The 21789-nt window shown below is 50.8% G+C and overlaps 1 protein-coding gene across 2 annotated transcripts; it reads right to left on the reverse strand.

Moving 5' to 3' along the window:
- Nucleotides 1-21789, reverse strand: PIGR (polymeric immunoglobulin receptor). Of its 2 annotated transcripts, none has more exons than XM_047753436.1 (11): nucleotides 21635-21789; nucleotides 11598-11692; nucleotides 10048-10392; nucleotides 8480-9121; nucleotides 6712-7044; nucleotides 5839-6162; nucleotides 4330-4510; nucleotides 3842-3963; nucleotides 3118-3249; nucleotides 2919-2977; nucleotides 1-1589 (listed from the first exon to the last, which is right to left on the reverse strand). In XM_047753436.1, exons 2-11 carry the CDS (start codon nucleotides 11638-11640, stop codon nucleotides 1494-1496), a joined length of 2277 nt encoding a protein of 758 aa, XP_047609392.1. In that variant the 5' UTR covers nucleotides 11641-11692; nucleotides 21635-21789; the 3' UTR covers nucleotides 1-1493. The 2 variants fall into 2 exon arrangements, with proteins under 2 accessions (XP_047609392.1, XP_047609393.1); XM_047753437.1 differs by lacking the exon at nucleotides 21635-21789 and adding an exon at nucleotides 20001-20050.

Genomic DNA, 21789 nt, shown 5'->3' on the forward strand with positions numbered 1-21789 from the left:
TTGATGGCAATCACGGTCTTTAATGATTAATTAATTCACATTTTTGATTTGTCAGCAAGTGCTAGCTCATAGGTGCTAGTGGAAGTGCAGAGCTTAGAGGGAAAAAGACCCTAAACCTTAGCTCTTGGGACATCAGCCCCTCCCTGGCACCGTCAAACCTCCTCCCTCCCCCACGTCTACCCAGAACTCTTCAAATACAGGCGTTGTGAGTGTTTGGACATTCTTTTGTCCTCTCAGGTCTCTGAGAGTGACTGAAAGGGAAAGAGCTGTCTTCCCTGGGGGTGGGGGGCATGCGTGCGAAAGACTCGTGTCTATTTTTCTCTTCCTCTTCCTCCTTGGGTACAAGTCCATCTCTATCAGGAAAGCAGGGGGTGTTGTATAGAGACAAGAGATGCCAAATCTCGCTTGAACGCTGGACGATCTCCCTCGCTACCCTTGAGAAAAACCTCTTCGCCTCTCAGGACCTCAATTTTCTCAAGTCGAAGAGTAAGAATGTGTGTTAGGGATTCCTTGTACCTATGCCCAACGTTTCATAACCCTAAGGCCTCAGGACTCCAGACCTTTTATAATTTCTCCCAAAGCAGGTAGAGGTGAGTATCCCTGACGAGGATGTCAGTGAGGATAAACACACAGAGATGCTGTGGTTTCCCAGGATGTGGTGATGTTTACAGAAAGCCTGCTGGCTAAGTTTGCAGCCTGTCTGTCCCGGTGTCCAGCAGAGGGCTTGGGTTCTAGTGAGTATATCCACACACAGGTTTTTTGTTTTTTTCCTTTTCTTTTTATGGCCACACCTGCGGCCCATGGAGGTTCCCAGGCTAGGGGTCCAATCGGAGCTACAACTGCTGGCCTACACCACGGCCACAGCAATGCAGGGTCCAAGCCACATCTGCAACCCATACTACAACTCACGGCAACGCCAGATCCTTTACCCACTGATCGAGGCCAGGGATTGAACCTGCAACCTCAGGGTTCCTAGTCAGAGTATTTCCACTGTGCCATGATGGGAACTCCACACACACACACACAGGTTTTTCAGAGGGAAAGAAGAAGAGAAGATGCAAGCGAGGGGAGATGGAGAGATGCAGGGATGGAGTGGAAGAGAGAATCCCACTGGCATCTCCAAATAAGGGTGCAGAGAAGCCCAGAATGGCCTTCCTTTCTGAAATTGTCTCCCCATCCACCCTGGTCCCCTTTTTTTCTTTCTTCTGAGACACCTCGCTAGGATCTTAATCTCCTTCCACACCTTCGTTCTCTTGTTAGAAATAAGCCGCATGTGGGAATTCCTCATGTCACCTCAGCCCCAACAGGAACAAGTAAGCCGGCTTGGATGCCACTGAGAAGGGACCAACACACCCTCTGAGGACAGGTAGCAAAAGCCTAGGTGGGGTGTGTGCGTGCAGGCAGGGGAGCCCCCGGAGCTGAGGGCCCTGAGGATCAACGTGATTCTGAAGGTGATTGCCACATGCTCAGGGACGGGGCAGCCAGCGCTCTGTCTAGGCTTCTCTGGGGCCGTTCTGGGTAGCGGCGATAATGCTGTTGGCCTGGAGCAGGAAGGTGGTGAAGGCCTTGTCGGCTTCCTCCTTGGATGACTAGGGGGCAACAGGAGAGGTGTCAGTGTTTGGGGCTCGGGCTCAGGGTGTAGGGGCTGGAGTGTGGGGTGGGAGCTGCACCAAGCCTCCTAAATTCATCATCTCGGCCTACGAACCCAAGCCTGTGTGGACCCCCTCACTGAGAGGGACGGACTGTGAGAAACGGAAAGTTGCAGCTTCTAAAAATATCTCCCCCGTCTCACTACCGCCTTCCAACACATGGAGTGGAACCACCTCTGTGGCCCCGGGCCTGTCCCCGGAAGCCCTGCCCACGGTCACAGCCAAGGTGCCCTGGGCTGACATGAGGCACAGAGGCTTACATTTTCCTTCCTCTAGTAGCTCAGAGACACAACGCAAGGCTGGCAGGGGAACGCTGTCCCCAGGACTGACCCGTCCCCTAATTGTTCCAAATGCTGGGGTCTCTGCTGCCTCCAGGGCGGGTAGACATGATAATGAACATTAGTGCCTTGACATCAGGGAAGCAGAAGGAGAGGGTAACATATCACTCAAAGGCAGGTGTTGCCTCTAGTAGGATCTCACGTAATGTGACACTGCCAGGTGGGGGCGGAAGGGACCTCCAGGAGCTAGCATTGCCCCCCACGAGCAAATGTCTTCCAGGCCCACCAGGGGAGAATCTGGTCCCTGCAAACCATCGAGCAAGGGTGGTGACCTGAGTCTGTGGGTCCCGGGTGGCAGGGAAGAGCCCCCACCCAGTCCCCGGTGTTTGCTGTTTGACTTGCCCACCCTGCAGCTGAATCTTTAATGCATTTGCCTTTCTCTCCCCCCCTGCTCCCCCACCCCCGTCTCCCTCTCTCCTGCCTGTTTGTTTATAACCTAGAAACGCAGTTCACCCCCTGCCCCAGCCTATGCTACACAGCACCACAACAAAAAAGATAATGCCTCGCCCCAAAAAAGTCCTCCTGAAAACTTTTTTTTTTTCTTTTTTAGGGCCACATCTGCAGTATATGGAAAATCCTCGGCCAGGGGTCAAACTGAACTGCAGCTGCTGGCCTACACCACAGCCACAGAAACGCCAGCTCCAAGCTGCATCTGCGACCTATACCGCAGCTCATGGCCATGGGCAACACCAGATGCTTAACCCACCAAGTGAGGCTAGGGATTGAACCCGCATCCTCAAGGACACTCTTGGGTTCTTAACTCACTGAGCCACGATGGCAACTCCCCTGCTGAAAACTTTTTACACACTTTTCCCTGCTCTGGCACCAGCCTCCACTCTGAGACTGGTTTTCCTGATGTCTAACTGCAGGCTCTCATGCTGCGACTCCTCATTATCCATGTAAGGCATCCTTCTCCCTCCCACACTCTTACCCTTTTCGCCCTCTTGGGTTCTTTGTCCTCCACGGTATTCTCCATAGTGGTGGTGAACCCTGTATAAAGAGCAGAGGAGGGTAGATCAGCCTTCTCTGGCCTCCTATTCCCCCCCACACCACCCCCTGCACCTGGATGCAGAGTCTGGGCTAACTCTTGCCGCCTGGGGACTGGGCATTCCCTCAAGCGAGGTACGTACTATCTTTCCCTCCAAGAGATGTCTCCTGGGTATCTAGAGTGGCTCCCGCGTTGTCATGAGCTCCAAAATCCCGGGAGTTCTCAAAGTCCGACATGCTGATGTCTGTCCTGTAGCTTCTGATTGAAATCCGGTCTGGCCGGGAGAAAGAGGAGATGATGTGGCACTAGGGAGGGGCTGCCCATCCCTGCGGGGGAGCCCCACAGGAGAGCCCCCGGGGCAGGGTCCCTGCTGCTCGCCTCTGAGACCACCCAAGGCAGAATGAAACAGCTGAGTCTCCCCATCAGGCCCCTTTCATCACGGACAATCTAGACTCCACAATCCCTGACCTTTGTCACGCTGCGACCTGTCAATGCGCAGAATCTTGTTTTGTCCCCACATCAGCCCTTGGATTTGGTTATTATTATCCCTGTCTTGAGGTATGAAACGAGGACAGCTGGAGTCACACAGCTGAGTGGTTCTCGCACCAGGGGTCCCAGCACCCCTTTTTCCTGGCAGCCCTGCCTCTGAACTTAGACCCTGAATAATTGATGGGCTTCTGGCATTTGGACAGCACATAATATACGTTTGGGGCACGTGGGGGTTTATGGTTCCCCATCTCGCTTTCCTGGACCCTTCCTTTGAGCCTATAAAAGAGAAAGGACTGTGCCAGTTCCCCTAAGGGCCCCTGAGCCAGGACTGGGACTCAGGGATGGAGGAGGGGGTCAGGGAGCCCCCAGGGACTCACCGATATTCTTCCTGTGCCGGGCTCTGAGCACCCCAATGGTCACAGCCCCCACAAGCATCACCAGCGCCAGGGGCACCAGGGTGGAGACGACCGCTTTGGAGCCCCCGCCTTGGCCCACAGAGCTGGAGGAGGATGAAGTTAGTCAGTCACTGCCAGAGAAACCAGGGATCCCAGGAGGGCTTGGCAGGTTGGCTTCCTCCTGGGTGAATCCACTCCCCCTCCTCCTGCTAAAGCCCTGAGTTCCATTCTTCTAAGAAGCCCTCCCAGACTTGAGAAAGGAAAGGACTGGGCTTTCTCTGCAACCCAGGGGGAAATTGATCTGAATGGTAAACACCACCCTGGGCAGCAGAGAAGGGCAGAGAGCCCCAGCCGAGGCAGTGAGCACGGCCCACTGTCCAGAGGTGAACAGGCTCACCTTGGACCTGGTGGCCCAGTCTCAGGTCCTTGGCTTTTGGACTGTTCTCCAGGCAGGGAGCCCCAAATCTCACCTGCCGGGGGCTGCAGGTACTCCACTCCCACCAGCTGGGACTTCACCATCCTTCACTGCTCTGTCCTCTGCAATGAGGCTGGGATCCAGGATGACCTCGTTCTCAGTCCCCCTGGCCCTTGGCTCTATTGCCTCTTCAGCAGGAGCAGGAGCAGCATTCGCTAGACGGGCATCTCCCGACCCTGGAGAGAGCAGAGGGGGCTGGATTATGGTTCCTTCTCTATATTTTTTTGTCCCTGAGGTTGTGCCATAGACGTGGGACTTCCTTAGGAATCCCAGGGTCAGGGTGAGATCTCAAGGCTGTTAGGATAGGGTCTCCGAGGACACTAGAAAGAGAGGAGTTCTTCTCTAGTTTGTCACAGATGGTCTCTGTCCCATTCATACCGAATTCACTTCTTTCTACAAGGATCCGTGTCATAGATCCAGCTCTGCAAAAAGGCGGACCCATCATTTGGAGACAGGGAGCTTTATCATAACTTTTAAGCCCTGCCCAAGGCCTCCTGGCTGCAGGGCTGGGTGCCACCGTGCTGCCCCCTGGTGGTAGCCTGGCAATGGGCTACGTCAGTGAGCCTGACCAGCTGGATGCTGACATAAGCGAAATTTCTAAAGGGACTAAAAATACCCTCATCAGGGATAGAACATGGTATGTGATATTTTAAAAAATGGCTTAAATGCAAACAATATAAGAGGTTGCCCTACTTTTCTTTATCTGGGCTTATACATGAAAACCATTTGGCCCTGTTTTGAGCAGACTTTGGTAGAATATGATACATATGAGAGTGACATGGACATTTCTCCATATAGGAGAAGGTCTCTACATTAAAAAAGGGTTTCAAAATGGCCTGAAGGGGCAACTATGGGGCTTGTCCCAAAACTGAGGTTAAATGACAAATCTACTATTTTTTTTTTTTTAAATTAGTTCGTGTGTTTGTTTAGGATACTCTTTTTAGGGCTGTGCCTGTGGCATGCGGAAGTTCTGGGGCCAGAGATCTATTCCTTGCTGACTTCTTTTTTTTTTTTTTGCCTTTTCTAGGGCCGCTCCCATGGCATACAGAGGTTCCCAGGCTAGGGGTTTAATTGGAGCTACAGCTGCCAGCCTACACCACAGCCACAGCAATGCAGGATGCGAGCCACGTCTTGCGGCCTACATCATAGCTCACGGCAACGCTGAATCCTTAACCCACTGAGCAAGGCCAGGGATCAAACCCGCAACCCCATGATTCCTAGTCGGATTTGTTAATCACTGAGCCACAACGGGAACTCCAATTCCTTGCTGACTTCCGTGCCTACATCTCCGACAGCAGTGATACGGCAGTGACTATTCCAGATCCTTGGCTGTGAAGCCACCAGAGAACTCCTGGGATGTCCTTTTGGGGGCTAAAGGAGACTGGCTGGGATCCAAATCTCCCCCCTAAGCCCACCTTTTATAGCCAAACCTAGGGGCCCCTCAGATGGAGATGCTCTTTCTCTGGGGTCTCGGGAGACGTGGGCCAGGCCCTGGGAGACTCACCCTTTGCCTTCTGTTCCACTGCCACGTAGACAGCCCCAGTCTCTCCGTAGTGGAGTCCGTCCTTCACTCCGCACCAATACCAGCCTTCATCCTCCTTTCTGACAGGGTTCAGGTTCAGGGAGATGATCTGGCTCTTCTTGTCGCAGTTCACAAAGGCCTGGCTGGGGCCTTCGTCCTGGCTGGGCAGGGCCCTGCAGCCAGTGTTGCTCCACTTACACCAGTACTTCTGGTAGGCATAGAATTTGCATGGGAAGTGGCAGGGGAGCTTGAGGGTCTCTCCCACCCAAGCGGTGACATTCTCGGGTAGCTTGAGGTTCGGTTCTCCTGGAGCAGAGAGGGAGGGGGAAATAGGGCAGAGATGTCAGCAGACACTGCAGGGAAGGGATTGGGATGGGGGTCTGTGTCCACAGCCTGAATTCTCTTTGGACAGTGTGGTAAATAAATACACCACCCTGAACACATAGGTACCGTCTTTATGCGCCTATGGAATGAATTGCTGCCGACCACTGTGAGTCAGTCCTGTCTATCACAGACCATAGACCTTGCCAATGACTTCAGTTTGCTTTCCTGGCTGGCATCTTCTCTCCTTGACTCAATGCAACGAGCTGCACACTGCTCCAGCGGATGCCACATAGACCAAAACCGGGGCTGATGCTCTTGCCAACAGCAAGTGCTACGTGTGGGGCATGCGCAGAGAAGGGCACTTGTTACAGGTGTGACCAGGTGGGCTCTCGGTGGAGGCCCATCCCAGCAGCATGGAGGTGGGGGAGGTGGGAGGAAGAGTGGTTGAGCCGGGGGTGGGGGTGATGCTGCTGCTGACTGGAGGGGTCCTAGGGGCTGATGCCCTCCCTCGTGCCCCAGTTCAGCTCTTACCTTCAACAATCTTGAGCTCCACGGTGGACCTCCAGCGAGAGTCCTCGTTGGTCAAACACCAGTAGAAGCCGGCGTCCCGGCTGGTGAGCTGGTTGAGTATGACCGTGAAGGTGCCGTTGCCTGGCTCCTCGTACAGCGCGAGCCGGCCCTCGTACTGCTCGTTCACTAGCCCGTTGCTCTCCACCAGCTGCGGGCAGCGGCCGTTTTCATTCTCTTCCCAGCGACACCAGTACTTCAGGCTGTTTGTTTCCTTCGGGTTGTAGGGGCAGGTCACGGCCACGGAGCCTCCCACCACACCTCTCACCACGGAGGATCTTGGGGGAATCATAGTATCTAGAAGCACAGACAGGGATGGGATGGACGAATGCAGCGTGGGCTGGCAGGCTTTTCCTCCTGGGCTCAGCTGGGGGCAGGGGGAGTGGGGTTTAGGCCAGTCACCCCATCCTCCTCAGAAAACAAAAAGGACTTTCCAGGGGTCCCGGAGACCAGAGTCAGAGCCGTTCATGCAGACAGCAGGGACCTTCCCCACTGGTCTGGCCACCTGGTTCCCTTTCCCACCTAGTTCTGAGCAGAGAATGTGAGGCGTTTAAAGAGAGACTATCAGCCTTTCTCCTCAGGCTTCTTACAAAATCTCCCCCTAGGGAAGTTTTTGTTGGTTTTATTAGATGGTTCCACAAAAATGATCTGATGGGTTTATTTTTCTCCATATTAAGAAAATATGTTTTAACATATACACTATGTAGCAGAGATAATTTTAATTGTTGAGGACCCCAAGGCATACAAGGGACGCAAAGCTATTCTCCAAGAAGTGAAAGCTGAGGTTCTGGAAGAACCCTGGGCCACAGCGGATGCTCAGGGAGGTGGTGAGGGGCTGAGCTGATGCAGAAATGATGTGAGGGAATGTCACAAAGGCAGTGACTATGAAATGCAAGGACTGGTTTGCAACTTCTCATGAGGGTCCCACTCTGCAGGGTATGCCAGGGTGAGAAGGAGCCAGGATGTATTTGTGCTGAATAACAAATAATCCTAAGAGAGGTTGGAGGGGGAAATTTAGAGGCTGGAGCCCTGGCTTCCAGGGAAAGCTTTGAGACCAATGTAAGGCAGTCTTTCTTCCATCTGAGTGTCAAGGATGAGGGGCCATCCTGCCTGAGGGACAGAGAGAGCCACACTAAGTCCTCGCCGTGGCCCAGTGAAACCCAGACAATCTACAGGTCTGGATTCGATCAAGAGCTTCACTCGCCTTATTCCTATTGGTCAGGTCAGCCATCAAAATCCTTTGAGAGGAGTTCCCGTCCTGGCACAGTGGTTAACGAATCCGACTGGGAACCATGAGGTTGCGGGTTCGATTCCTGCCCTTGTTCAGTGGGTTAAGTATCCGGAGTTGCTGTGAGTTGTGGTGTGGGTTGCAGATGTGGCTCGGATCCTGCGTTGCTGTGGCTCTGGCATAGGCCAGTGGCTACAGCTCTGGTTGGACCCCTAGCCTGGGAACCTCCATATGCTGCAGGAGCGGCCCAAGAAAAGGCGAAAAGACCAAAAAAAAAAAAAAAAAAGCCTTTGAGAACAGAGAAGAAGAGTTAGGAGATAGCGAAGGCAGAGGCTACATCTTATCACTCCCGCATACAGCTGCTCACAGAGCATCCTACTCAGGGCTTGTCAGGGAGCAGATGTTGTCAACTGATTGATGGATGTTAAATAGCATCACAGGGAGTGAGCGAGGCGCTCACCTGCCAGATGGTCCACCTCTTCCCTCTCTTCCCTCTGGTCTCACCTTCATTGATGAAGAGCTGCCAAGCCTGGACCGGCCAGCCTTCCTTAGGCTCACCGTCAGGGTGGGCTCCACACAGGTAGTGTCCTGCGTCCTCTTTCCTCAGCCCGGTGATGTGCACGCTGAAGTGGCTGTTTTCCTTGGGAGTGAGCAGGATCCTGCCCTCAAAGTCCTGAGCCTTCTTCCCCAGGGTGTTGATGACCACACTGCAGGTTTTCCCATTTTTTAGCTGGCACAGAAATTTGGCCACATTTGCCATCTCCTGGCCCAGGGCGCAGTCAAATGTCACCGAGCCCCTCAGGTCTCCATAAATCAGCTCAGGCTCGGGCTTCAGCACTTGGAGGTCAGCGCTGCTCTCTTCGTCCCCAGCCTGGCAGATGTATATCCCAGCATCGCGGAGCTGGATTCGGTTGATGACAAAGCTGAATACTAATTGGTTGGTACCCTGAATACTGAGATGTGCTCTGTTGCTAAAGTTGTTGTTCAAATACCCATTGGAGTCGATGACCAGGACGCGGGCCTGGCCCAGTTTCTTGTACACGGATTTCGGCTTCTGAGCATTCTCAGACTTGAAAGGGCAGTTGATGGTTACTGTGCTGCCCAGGTCTGCTGTGTAGACGTGGACGTCACCTATCTGTCCAGGACCTGCAGGATGAGGGGCAGGGGACAAATCGCGATTTTACTTTCTTGCAACATAGGACTCCTCAACGTTCCCAATGAGGGGCTGGGTATGCCTGTCACCTGGTGTGCCCTCTTCCCCAGCGGGACACTGTCTGAATATGTCTTCCAAGGCCCAGCTTTACTGCTGCCTCCTCCACGAAGCCTTCCGGAGGCTTCCTCCTCTGTTCTCTCTTGATACTCACACCTGTGTCACTTATGACATCCAATCTTGTGGTTTTGGGGCAAGAATTGATCATTTAATTTATGCTTAGAGTGTTGATGGGCCAATTGGTCTCAGGTTAAAAAAATACATTTTAGCCAACTGTAGGAATGATTCCTAAAAATCTTTAAAAAATTACATCTTTTTTTGTTTGTTTGTTTTGTTTTGGCTGCACCTACAACATATGGAAGTTCCAGGCCAGGGATGGAATCCGAGCTACAACTACAATCTATACCACGGCTATGGCAATGCCAAATCCTTAACCCACTGTGCCACAGTGGGAACTCCAAAAAAATACACTTTAAAAGAAGCCTCCTGGTGATCCAAGTTCTTGATCTGAAGGGATCCATTCAAGGATCCCCATGAATCTTGCCCTGCTTATAGACTTTTTGTCCCCTGCAACAAGCACAACGAGGGAAGTTGTACTGATGCTCTTCTAAACTAGAGTCTCAGTAAAACACTGAAGTGTTTCAGGCCTTGAAGACCTAGAAAGGTCTTCCCAAGTAGGTCCCATCTCTCTTGTTCCTCTGTTCTGTTATGCAAAGTCCTTCCCTGCGGGTGGGCCCAAAAGCTTTCCTACCCCATGCCAGGACATCCTTTCCTCAGGAAATCCTGCCCCATGCCCTCCTGTTGCACCTGAGGTGAATCCCTCTCACTTTTCCATGGAAATTTAAGGAGCCGGGATGCTCACCTTGGCTGACCTCCAGGCTCACGTCAAAAGACAGGCCTCGGCTGCTAATGCCCAGACCACACTTGTAGAGCCCAGAGTCACTGCGGGTCAGGTGGCTAATGTCCATCACGAAGGTGCCGTTCTCTGGGAAGTTGGTGAGGTTGGCTCTGCCCTTGTAGTCCTTGGAGATGTAGCCCTCCGAGGAGATGAGGGTTGTGCAGCGGCCCTTGGCTCCTATTCGGCACCAGTACTTCCGAGAATGCCGGTTGACGGAGGAGGCTGGGTAGTAGCATCTGATGGACACCGAGCTGCCTTCCACGCTGCTCACATCCTGGGGACCGAATATGGGACTCTTCATGGAGACCACTGTGGGGACAGAAACAGAGGCTTTCTGAGACTGTGGGAGGAGATGAAATTTTCCTCCTAACACATGTGCCTTCTCTGGATTAACTATCATGTACTACAGCTATACTTGCTAAATTGCACAATTATGAAACAGTTGTCATTATTATGATGATTTTCTGTGGCTGCACCTATAGCATATAAAGTTCCCAGGCTAGGGTTTGAATCAGAGCTGTCGCTAAGGCCGATGCCGCAGCCTTGGCAACACCAGATCCAAGCTGCCTCTGTGACCTACCCCGCAGCTTATGGCAATGCTGGTCTTAACCCACTGAGTGAGACCAGGGACCAAACCCGCATCCTCAGTGAGACAATATCAAGTCCTTAACCCACTGAACAACAACGAGAACTCCCTAAACAATTATTAAATTCGAATTGTAATTCATCAATGATAACCATCTTAAGGACAATGGAGTGGCAAATGTATTTAATGATACCCCTTGTCTACATATATAAAAAAGCCATCCTTGGGAGTGCTACACTATTGCATTTTTTCCCTGTTAGTTCCTTATATTTCTAAAAATGCTTTATAGATTCTCTTTTTTCCAGATAAAATTTTCGAGAGCCACAAGGATAAGTCATTTCCCCCAAACTCCAAAACAACTCATAGTGATGCTTCATTCAAGGTCAAGGTCTTTTTATCTTTATTCCCAGTGGAGAACCTTCACCAGACCCCTCGCTTTGAAATGAGGAAATGCCGGAGTTCCCATCATGGCTCAGTGGTTATCGAATCCGACTGGGAACCATGGGGTTGCGGGTTCAATCCCTGGCCTTGCTCAGTGGGTGAAGGATCCATCATTGCCATGAGCTATGGTGTAGGTCACAGATGGGGCTTGGATCCTGTGTTGCTGTGGCTCTGGTGTAGACCGGCAGCTACAGCTCCGATTTGACCCCTAGCCTGGGAACCTCCATATGCCGAGGGAGCGGCCCTAGAAAAGGTAAAAAGACAAAAAAAAAAAAAAAAGGAAGAAGAAATAATGAGGGAATTCCATCTCTGTTCCTGGTTCCCAGGGCTCGCTCACCCATCCATTTTCAGATGTGGCTTCTCTGTGTGGCTGCTCCTCAAAGGAGTGCAAGCTTTGTGAGGGAGATTCTTGGGGATGGACCTGATTTCAGGGTCTCCAGGGAACCGGGTCCTAGATGTGGGTTGGGCTGGGACCTGGTGGACATACCTGGGAAGATAGCCAGCAGGCAGGCGTAGAAGAAGCGTGTCATGGCTTGTGGCTCCTCAAGGCTGTGCTGCCCAGACCACCTTCTTGCGTGGTTGCTGAAAGACAATAGCACGAGGTGATGAAATGCCTTGTCTTCCAAGACTGATTGACCTTGGAGGTCCTGTTTGATTTTGTATCACCAGTAACGGAATTCATGGCTCCACCTTTCCCATTACAGTTCAAAGTCCCATCATCCCACAATGCTTTCCGTTCCTTAATCATTGTAAGTAGATTTTTACCTTCGCAACTAAGAGGCAAGTTCCTTTGAGAAAGGCACAGGTGTCATTTCCTCGGTACCCCTGACCGGAAGGCACGATCCTGGGCAGGATCCATAAGATCAGGAATAACTTGCTGGATAATTGGTGACTACCAAGAAGTGGCCCCATTCTTTGCTTCAGCAGCCCTCCCTACATCCCTGGGAGGTGGAGGGGGTTGGTGTATTGTATGGCACATCACATGTGTAAATTGAGATGCATAGAGGGGGGCTAGTGCAGATTAAAATTGTAAATGTAACCACAAAGGTCACAGCCACTTTCCACTGTTCTTGTACCATGTTCCAGGCACTGTTAAATTACGGTATTTGTATTGTTTCATTTAAACTTGATACCACCTCTAGGAGGTGGGTATTCTTCAAAAATTTTTTTTTTTATTGAGGAGGGAGCTGGATATTCTTTCAACGACTTTTTAAACCTATGGTTACCAAAAGGGACAGGTGGGGATGGAGAGGGACTGGGGGTTTGGGACTGGCATATGCACACTGAAGTGTGTGGAATGATTAGCCAATGAGGACCTGCTCTATAGCACAGAGACCTCTACCCAATATTCTGTGATGATCTCTGTGGGAAGAGAATCTGAAAGGGAATGGATGTGTGTTCCTGTATAACTGAATCACTTTGCTGTACAGCAGAAATGATCACAACTTTGTAAATCAACTACACGTCAAGAAAACTTAAAAGAAGAAAAAAATTTTAATTGAGGAGGTGGGTATTCTTTTTTAATTTTAAAGTGTATTATTTGTTTTTTGTTTTATTTTGTTCTTGTGACGAGGTTTTTTTTAATTGAAGTATATTTGGTTTATAGTATTGTGCTAACTTCTCCTGCACAGCAAAGTGATTCAGTTATACACATATATACATATATATGTATATATATATATTCCTTTTATTCTATTTATTTTATTTTTTTGTCTTTTGTTTTTTTAGGGCCTCACTACGGCATATGGAGGTTCCCAGGCTAGGGGTTCAATTGGAGCTGTAGCTGCCAGCCTACACCACAGCCACAGCCACATGGGATCCGAGCTGCGTCTATGACCTACACCACAGCTCACGGCAACACCAGATCCTTAACCCACTGAGCGAAGCCAGGAATCGAACCCATGTTCTCATGGATACTAGTCGGGTTCGTTAACCACTGAGCCACGACGGGAACTCCTATATATACATTCTTTTTAAAATATGCTTTCCCCTTCTGTCTTATCACAGGACACTGTGTATAGTTCTCTGTGCTATATAGTAGAACCTTGTTTTTTTATCCCTTCTGTGTATAATAGTTTACTTCTTCTAAACCAGCTTTCCACTCCATTCTTCCCCAGCCCTCTTCCCCTTGGCAACCACAGTCTGTTCCCGGAGGTGGGTATTCTTATCCACATTTTATATAAGAGGAAATGAAAGCTTACAGGTTATGTGCTTTCCTCAAGATTACACAGAGATAAGGTGTGGGGATAGCTGGGGTGGGGGGGTGAAAGAGGTGGGCAAGACCTGAATCCAGCTTTGTCTGACACCAGTGTCCAAGCTCTGAGCCTCTCTCACTGCACTGTATTGCACCTCAAATATAGTGGGGTGCTCATCCCTCATGCTGTTTCCTGTTATTTCAAGGGCCCCCTTTCCTTGTCAAATCATTGTCACTTAACACTATTTCCCTGGAGCTTTATAGCTTCCCTTTACATAAGACAGAACAGGTATAATTACAATCATTTCCAGGATAAGAAAATCAAGATCTTGAGATACTGAGTGATGTGCCCATCATTTCCCAGAGACTCAGTTATGACGTCAAGTTTAAAACTGTAGGTATTACAGCCTCTGTTATTCTGCCAGGTGAGGTCGGGCAGAGGAAGATGGGGAATCCAAAGGAAAGCCACTAAGACGGGGGCAGCGTTCCTGGACCTTGTCACATCTGTGGACATAGCCCAGGGCTGGTGGTGGTGGGGGTGGCGGGGGGTGGGGTGGGGTTGGGGGCGGGTGTCGAAGGCCCAGGGCTCAGCCTGACCACAGCAGTTCTCAGGACCCAGGCTGCAGGTGAGAGGAGGAGAGAGGAGGAAAGATGAGACTCCTCCTTCCCACGGACTTTGACAGGCTTCCAGCTTCAGAATGGACTTGACAATGAAAGTGTGAAAGGAGAAAACTGTTCACAAGCGCCCAGCAGGAATGAGCATCCATAAAGATAAGGAAGCTCCAGGCAGCAGGGAGCTTGGGGAACCCTCTCCCCAGCTCCCCTCACTGCCTTGGCTGCGCTCCTGCTCCCAGAGACGCCCTTCGCTGGCTTGAGCCAAAGGCAACAGAGCTGTTTATCTTGGTTATTTCTTTTCCGGGGGGGGGGGGGGGATTTCCCAGCAAAGAACATTTTTATTTCCTTGTGTAGATAAAGGTATTTTGTTTCTTCAGTTCTTTGGAAGAGTAACGGAGTGGGTTAGGGAGGTGGGGACAGATATGGGTGTTGGGTGGCAGCTTGAGGCACTCTTGATTCTGGTTAATTGCCCTGGACTTTTCATACCAGGCCAATGATTAACCTCTGGAGCCAGGCCTTAGCCAAATGCCATTGTCAGCTCCAGCCCAGATGGTCTCAGGGGATGCTGGGTGGAGGACCACCTGAGTGGGTACTGCAGGTGGCCATGGGTGTGACCTCAAGGTGGGACCAGGGGTCTGGGAGGTGGGAAGTCTCTCTTCTTAAGACACTTGGGATGGGCTCACTGCACAGTCCCAGGGTCCCTACCACCTGCCATGTGCGATACCTCGGGTGCGGTTCAGGTGGGAGGACCCAGTGCCACATGCTTCGAGAAGCCCAAACCAAGAGCGGCTCTGTGGTCCTGGTCCCTGTTCTCACCCAAGACCAGCAAGCTCCCTAATACTTCTGGGAGACTGCAGCGGGACCTACCCCAGGCTGAGCTAGGGGCTGTAGCCCCTCCTCTGGATTGGTAAAAGCCATTTGTCCCTGGTTACAGAGTCAGATGCCAGATTCTCCAAAACGGGGGTCCTGACCTCCGGCCCAGGCTCTTCTCATTTGTGACATGCTTGGACAGCTGTGAGGGCCCACCTCGAGGGAGGACACGCATGCGTACCCACTACCCTTTGTCGAGCCTCACAGTAGGGGTGAGAGTGGCGGGCCTGCACAGTTAGAAGTGCAAATCTTGCAGAAGATGATGATGGAGGCAAGGAAGTACATAGTCCAGTCCAGGGGAGATGATGGGCAGGCGAGGGTATTCACACTCTCAGGGGCAGGAAATCTGCTCAAAGTTGAACTTGAGGAGTTCCCATTGCAGCTCAGCAGTTAACAAACCTGACTAGCATCCATGAGGACACGGGTTCAATCCCTGGCCTCGTTCAGTGGGTTAAGGATCTGGCGTTGCCGTGAGCTGTGGTGTAGGTCGCAGACTCAGCATGGATCCCGCATTGCATGGCTCTGGCATAGGCCAATGCAGCTACAGCTCCAATTGGACCCCTAGCCTGGGAACCTTCATATGCTGAGGGTGCGGCCCTAAAAAGACAAAAAGACAAAAAAAAAAAAAGCTGAACTTGAAGCCCAATGTCTCTGCTTGCAGCTGAAAGGACCCTGGGCTTTGAGAATCGTTAGAACTGCCTTCTTCTCCAAACCAGACTTTTTCCCAAACCTGAGAGAGTCAGGTCTCAGGGAGGCCCCAGTTCTATGGTGCCTGGAGCTGAATTGCAAGGAATTGCTTAAGGAAAGAGGGAGGGAAAAGCATGTTATGGGTACCTATTATGCACCAGAGGCTTTGCTACCTTCCTTTCTTATATGACTTCATCCATCATCACAGCAACCCAAAGACAGACAATCTCTTCCAGACAATCTCTTCATGTTGCAGATGGGAAATCTAATGGCTAGAGCTATTCTCGGCCCCAAGACTCATGGAAGTGTGGGATCAGATTGCTACCCGATAATCACTCCTTGGATGCACAGAGAGGCCTGTTCTTTCAGGATATACGGAGGTTAGTATATTACACATGAAGGCACATTTTGTGGCCCTTGAAATAGGAGTTGTGCTTTCACTAGTGAGGCTGGGATGCTCTAGATCTTTCTCGTTTTACCGAGTTACTGCCCTTGATGTATTCATAACACAGGTCTACACAATTGTGGACTGGGGCAGGGTGTAGCCTGTGCTGAAGAATAGAGTCTATCTCTTTACGAAATTAATCTAGCTAGCGCCCCTTCAGTTAGAGTGACTGATCTTCAGCTCTCGTGGTTTGGAATCTAATAGGGTTTCTCCTTTTTCGGAGGGAGTGGGATCTCCTGGACCAGGTGCTGGCTTGACTGCTGGGGAGCACGTGGCCCCCAGCAACTCTGGGCTCTTCACCTGTTTGGTACACAGCAGAGGGTCAGTTGGGGCCCTCACTGTCCCCAGGGCTTTAGAGGAGAAAGAGAGCAGGAACTATGGAGAATTGAAGTCAAGCAGGCAGTTTCTGACCACTTCTGGTGAATGTGAACTTGAGGGAGCAGGAAGCGTGGGGCTCAGAGGATTGGGGAGAGTGTGGCCTGGCTGGGGATGGGGCTTTCCTTGGCCTGGACTGAACAGTCATGAGAGGCACTGCCGGGGTCCATGTGGGATTATCATTCTCATCTCCCAGGGGCCAAGCACAAACCTGGAAGCCATAGCATCACCAGGGGAGGGAGAGCAATCTGTGTTGTTTGGAGGGCGCTTCGACTTGTAATGACAGGTGGGAGCTTAGGAGAGGTTATGTAGCATAGTTAAGCCCTGGAGTGTGGGAGCGTCTTTAGAGTTAATGTGGGAAAAAAGGAATTGGAGCTGCAGAGAGCAAGGAGATGGAGAGAGAGCAGTCATGGGGTCCAAAGAATGTATGGGCTAGAAAGATCCAAGACTTTCTGGTCTCATCCCTGTCAAAATTATGGATGCAAGACTTCAGCAGAAATTAAGCATTGGGAATACATGTTCCATAAAGCTTGGGAAATAAGCTTCATGGATTTTCTTTTCTTTTCTTTTTTCTTTTTTGTCTTTTTTTAAGTCCACACTTGCAGTACATGGAAGTTCCCAGGCTAGGGGTCATATTGGAGCTGCAGCAGCCTGCCTACACCACAGCCACAGCAACTTGGGATCCGAGCCGCAGTTGCAACCTACATCACAGATCATGGCAATGCCAGATCCTTAACCCACTAAGCAGGGCCAGGTATCGAACCTACATCCTCATGGACACTATTCGAGAGTTTGTTACCATTGAGCCACAATGGTAATTTCTCCCCGCCCTTTTTTTTTAGCTTTGTGGACTTTCAGATGGCCTTTCTTTTTTTCTTTCTTTCTTTTTTTTTTTTTTGGCTGTACTTGAGGCATATGGAGGCACCCCAGCCAGGGATTGAACCTGGGTCACGGTAGTGACCACTTCGGATCCTTAACCCACTGAGCCACTAGGGAACTCCTTAGACGGCCTTTCAACAAAAACAAGAGTCCCCGTTATTGACTCCATGCCATTCTACCTTGCTATGCAGGTGTTTATCTCATCCACTCTACCAGACGGCAAGCCCCTGGAAGCCAAGGCCAATGGAGATCCATCTCTCCATCTCCAGAGAGTGTGCTTGGCAAGAACCAGCTGCTCAGCAAAGACTGATGGGATTGGAAATGGTTATGTCCTCATTCCCTCCCTAAGAAGGGCAAAGACAGGGCAGATTTCTTTCACTTTGCCCAATGCCTTCTCGGTTACAGGTACTCAAGGGACAGTAGTGTGAAGAGGAGCCTGGAGGATGGGAGGGAACCCAGAGGTCACAAGCTGTTAGAAGAGCTCTACCACTTGGGAAAAATATGCTAACTCAACTCTCCCATCTGTAAAATGGGCATCATGGTCTCTGACTCTTCTAGGTTGAAGGACTACTGTTGGGTAGGGGACTGTGGAGGGGGATAATAGGATCATGCATATGGAAGCACTTTGGATAGGACAAAGGGCACTTCCACTGTAAGACCTTACAATTACACTTAAGCACAGGAAGGTGGGGATCTGTGCACTTGACTTTCACAGTTGCCATGTACTTGGAGAGTAGCACAGAGCCCGGACTCCTCAGCTTGGCCATCAGCTCTCTCGCTTGGAGGCTGCATGATTTGGGGCAGGCTGTTTAACCTTGCTGAGCCCCAACCCCTCATCTGTAAACCAGAGATTATTGTACCTAATAGAGTGAGCTGCCCTAAGGATTAAATGAAATCATATATAAAGCCCTCAGTTGGGTGTTGGGCTTTAAAAACTGTTAGTTCCTTGCCCGCATCCTCTCTAAAGTCAACACGGTCTTCTCTTTTTCCTGTCTTAGAATGAGAGAATGGATGTCTGTTTGCTCAGCATCCTTTGAAGATAGGGGTGGGGTGAGTTGCTCAGATTGGGCCAACATGGCATGAAAGAGGACACATGCGCCATGGACTAGGTTAGAAGCAAGGGATCATCATTATAACTAGAGCCTGCTGAGTCATTTTCAAGTGCTTTCCATGTGTTAATCCTCACAGCCACCCTAGGAGGTAGAATAAAACAGGCAAACCCATTTCACAGATGAGACAGTTATGACCCAGACAAGGAAGACATTTGTTCAAAGTTACACAGCTGGTAAATGGGATGGGATTCAAATTCAGGTATTCTGGCTCAGGAGGCCAAGCTCTTAGTTACTATGCTGGACTGCAAAGTGTCTTAAAGTTGAGAGGAAGCAGCCAGGAGGGAAGGGAGCAGGAAATATTTTTCTTTTCTTTTATCTTTCTCTCTTTCTTTTTTCTTTTTCTTTTTTTTTTTGTCTTTTTGTTGTTGTTGTTGTTTCGTCTTTTTGCCATTTCTTGGGCCGCTCCCGCGGCATATGGAAGTTCCCAGGCTAGGGGTCAAATTGGAGCTGTAGCCACTGGCCTACGCCAGAGCCACAGCAATGCAGGATCCAAGCCATGTCTGCAACCCACACCACAGCTCACAGCAACACCAGATCCTTAACCCACTGAGCAAGGCCAGGGATAGAAACCGCAACCTCATGGTTCTTAGTCGGATTCTCGAACCACTGAGCCACAACAGGAACTCCTTTTTTTTTGTCTTTTTAGGGCCACACCCACAGCATATGGAAGTTCCCAGGCTAGGGGTTAAGTTGGAGCTGCGGGTGCAGGCCTGCGCCATAGCCACAGCAACGCCAGATCCGAGCCTCCTCTTCGAGCTATGTTACAGCTTGTGGCAACGACGGATCCTTAACCCACTGAGGCCAGAGATTGACCCCACATCCTTTTGGATACCAGTTGAGTTCTTAACCCACTGAGCCAGAATGGGAACTCCAGGAAATACATTCTTAGAGAAGTTAATCCAGTTCTCTCCTCTCTGCTTTTCACAGGAAAAATAATTCCTGTGAAGAGACTCTGCTTGTACCCAGAAGTCGGTGCCAACAGAGAAATTTCTTCCTGACAAATAATAATGGCTTCTATTTATTTAGCACTTATCATGTGTTCGTCATGTTACCTTTGATTCCTGTAATCAGATGTATGGCCTCCAAAGCTTTCTTTCTACTGCATCACTGTGCACACTGTCCATGCCAGGGACTTTGGGATTCTGGCCCCAGCCCACCCAGAGAGGGGCTGAGACATAGATGAAATTGGGGGATACTCTCTGCTGAGCACATGCATGAATAATGCTACTTTTAAAAAAACTTGGGTATTTTGTTTATTTAGGTGATATCAAAATATCCCCATGACCATATCAAGATGGTTGTGGAGTTCCCGTCGTGGCGCAGTGGTTAACGAATCCGACTAGGAACCATGAGGTTGCGGGTTCGGTCCCTGCCCTTGCTCAGTGGGTTGACGATCCGGCGTTGCCGTGAGCTGTGGTGTAGGTCGCAGATGCGGCTCGGATCCCGCGTTGCTGTGGCTCTGGCGTAGGCCGGTGGCTACAGCTCCGATTCAACCCCTAGCCTGGGAACCTCCATATGCCACGGGAGCGGCCCAAGAAATAACAACAACAACAACAACAACAACAAAAGGCAAAAGACAAAAAAAAAAAAAAGATGGTTGTACCAAAATGCCATCACTTGTACTTCCTGCATGACCTTATGCCGCTCACATTAACTCACAGAGTCTTCATTTCCCCAGCTGTAAAATGGGATTTTGATACCTCCTCTGCCTACCTCCCAGGTTTGTTTCAGGTGGGAAGGAGACGAAGCTGTGAACGCCCAGGTTCAGTGGGTTTACTATCCGGAAGCTGCTGCTATCACACTGTAAAATAAAGCCACAGAGGCGCAGTGGTTAACGAATCCGACTAAGAACCATGAGGTTGCGGGTTCGGTCCCTGCCCTTGCTCAGTGGGTTAATGATCCGGCGTTGCCATGAGCTGTGGTGTAGGTTGCAGACGCGGCTTGGATCCTGCGTTGCTGTGGCTCTGGCGTAGGCCAGTGGCTACAGCTCCGATTCGACCCCTAGCCTGGGAAACTCCATATGCCGCGGGAGCGGCCCAAAGAAATAGAAAAAAAAAAAAAATTAAAATAAAGCCACAGAGTCTAGAGGTGCAGGCAATGAGTGTACAGCTAGTTGCTCTCCTGGCTCCTGCTTTGATGTTCTTTCATTCTCTTGTCTACATCACCACATCCAGGGTCAGGGAGATGGATGGATGGAAGAGTTTCAGAGCTGGCTGTGGGCAGACCAGAGAAGCCACCTTCTAACCATAACCCACGATCTGGCACATCTTCTCTCCAGATGTTTGGGGACCAGCAATTCCCCTAGTGGAGGGGGAGAGTGATGACTGAGGCTGTGGTGCCAAACAGTGCCAGCAGCTGAGGTGGCTCCGGGGTAGGTGCACAAAGGGAAGTGGGGTGGGGAGGATGGCGCTTGCATGGCAGCGGCGCTATTGTGGGAGGCTGGCCTGGGGGGATGCAATCGGCTTGCGCCAGGGGAGAGCCTATGTCTGAGGCCTCCTGGCTGCAGAGCCAGGAGGAGCATCAGGACCAGGGATGCTGCCTGTGCCTGGGAAGGAGCTCTGCCAGCCTTTCTCATTTTCCCAGGAAGGACCTCATTTTTCCCACCTTAATAGGAGCAGGATGATACAGTGGCAGACATCATGCCCAGGTGTGGTGGGAATCTGCAGGAGCAAAGCTGGAAAGGTTGAAACTGGAAAGGCTCTCAGAGCTTCTTCAAAGCCCAGACAAAGGGGCTGCATGTGCTTTTATCAGCAAGCTGGAGGTGGAAAGCTTCAAGGACCAGATGGGTACCTGCCTTGCACCATGTACCTGGGTAAGTGCATACGCATTACCTTTCCGGGGTCTGTCGGGGGCTCCCTAAGTCCTGAACTGAACTGAAAAACACCAAACCACTGTTATTTCACCCCAGAGGTTTCGAAGCAACCTCACACATATTTTCTTATTTGAATCTCATGTCAACCCTAAGAGATAAGCATTATTTGTGTTCCCATTTTACACATTGGGAAACTGAGGCTCAGAGCACGATTAGGTGACGTGCCTAAGGTCCCAGTTAAACCGTGGAGGAGTCGGTAGGGAATTCAGAGACCACGCTTAGAGCCGAATGACGCAGACTGACACGCTGACCCCCAGACATTTCTGCTTCCCATCTGCTGAGCTCTCCCCCGCCTCCGTTCAGCCTTACTCATCCCTCTGGGATGGGCACCTTGACTCCACATCCTCGGGCACGGAAGCGGCGGCCGCGTCCTCCTCACCCCACTCTCTGTAGACCAGGAGTCACTGCCTGAGTCACCATCCCGGGCCCTTCTCAGAAGGCATCCTTTCGGGGATCCCAGAGCAGCCACACTTACTTTTAGCTACTTCCTTCTATTCCGTCGACTCGGTTTCAGGAGCACAGCCTGTTGACCAGTCGGCAACCCCTGCCTTTCTAGAAGCCTCGGGCAGGACACTGGATGCTGCTGCCAAAACCGAAACTGTGCCGTGCTTGACCCACACCTGGGCTCTT

The sequence above is a fragment of the Phacochoerus africanus genome, chromosome 11, assembly GCF_016906955.1.
Source record: "Phacochoerus africanus isolate WHEZ1 chromosome 11, ROS_Pafr_v1, whole genome shotgun sequence".
NCBI lineage: Eukaryota > Metazoa > Chordata > Mammalia > Artiodactyla > Suidae > Phacochoerus > Phacochoerus africanus.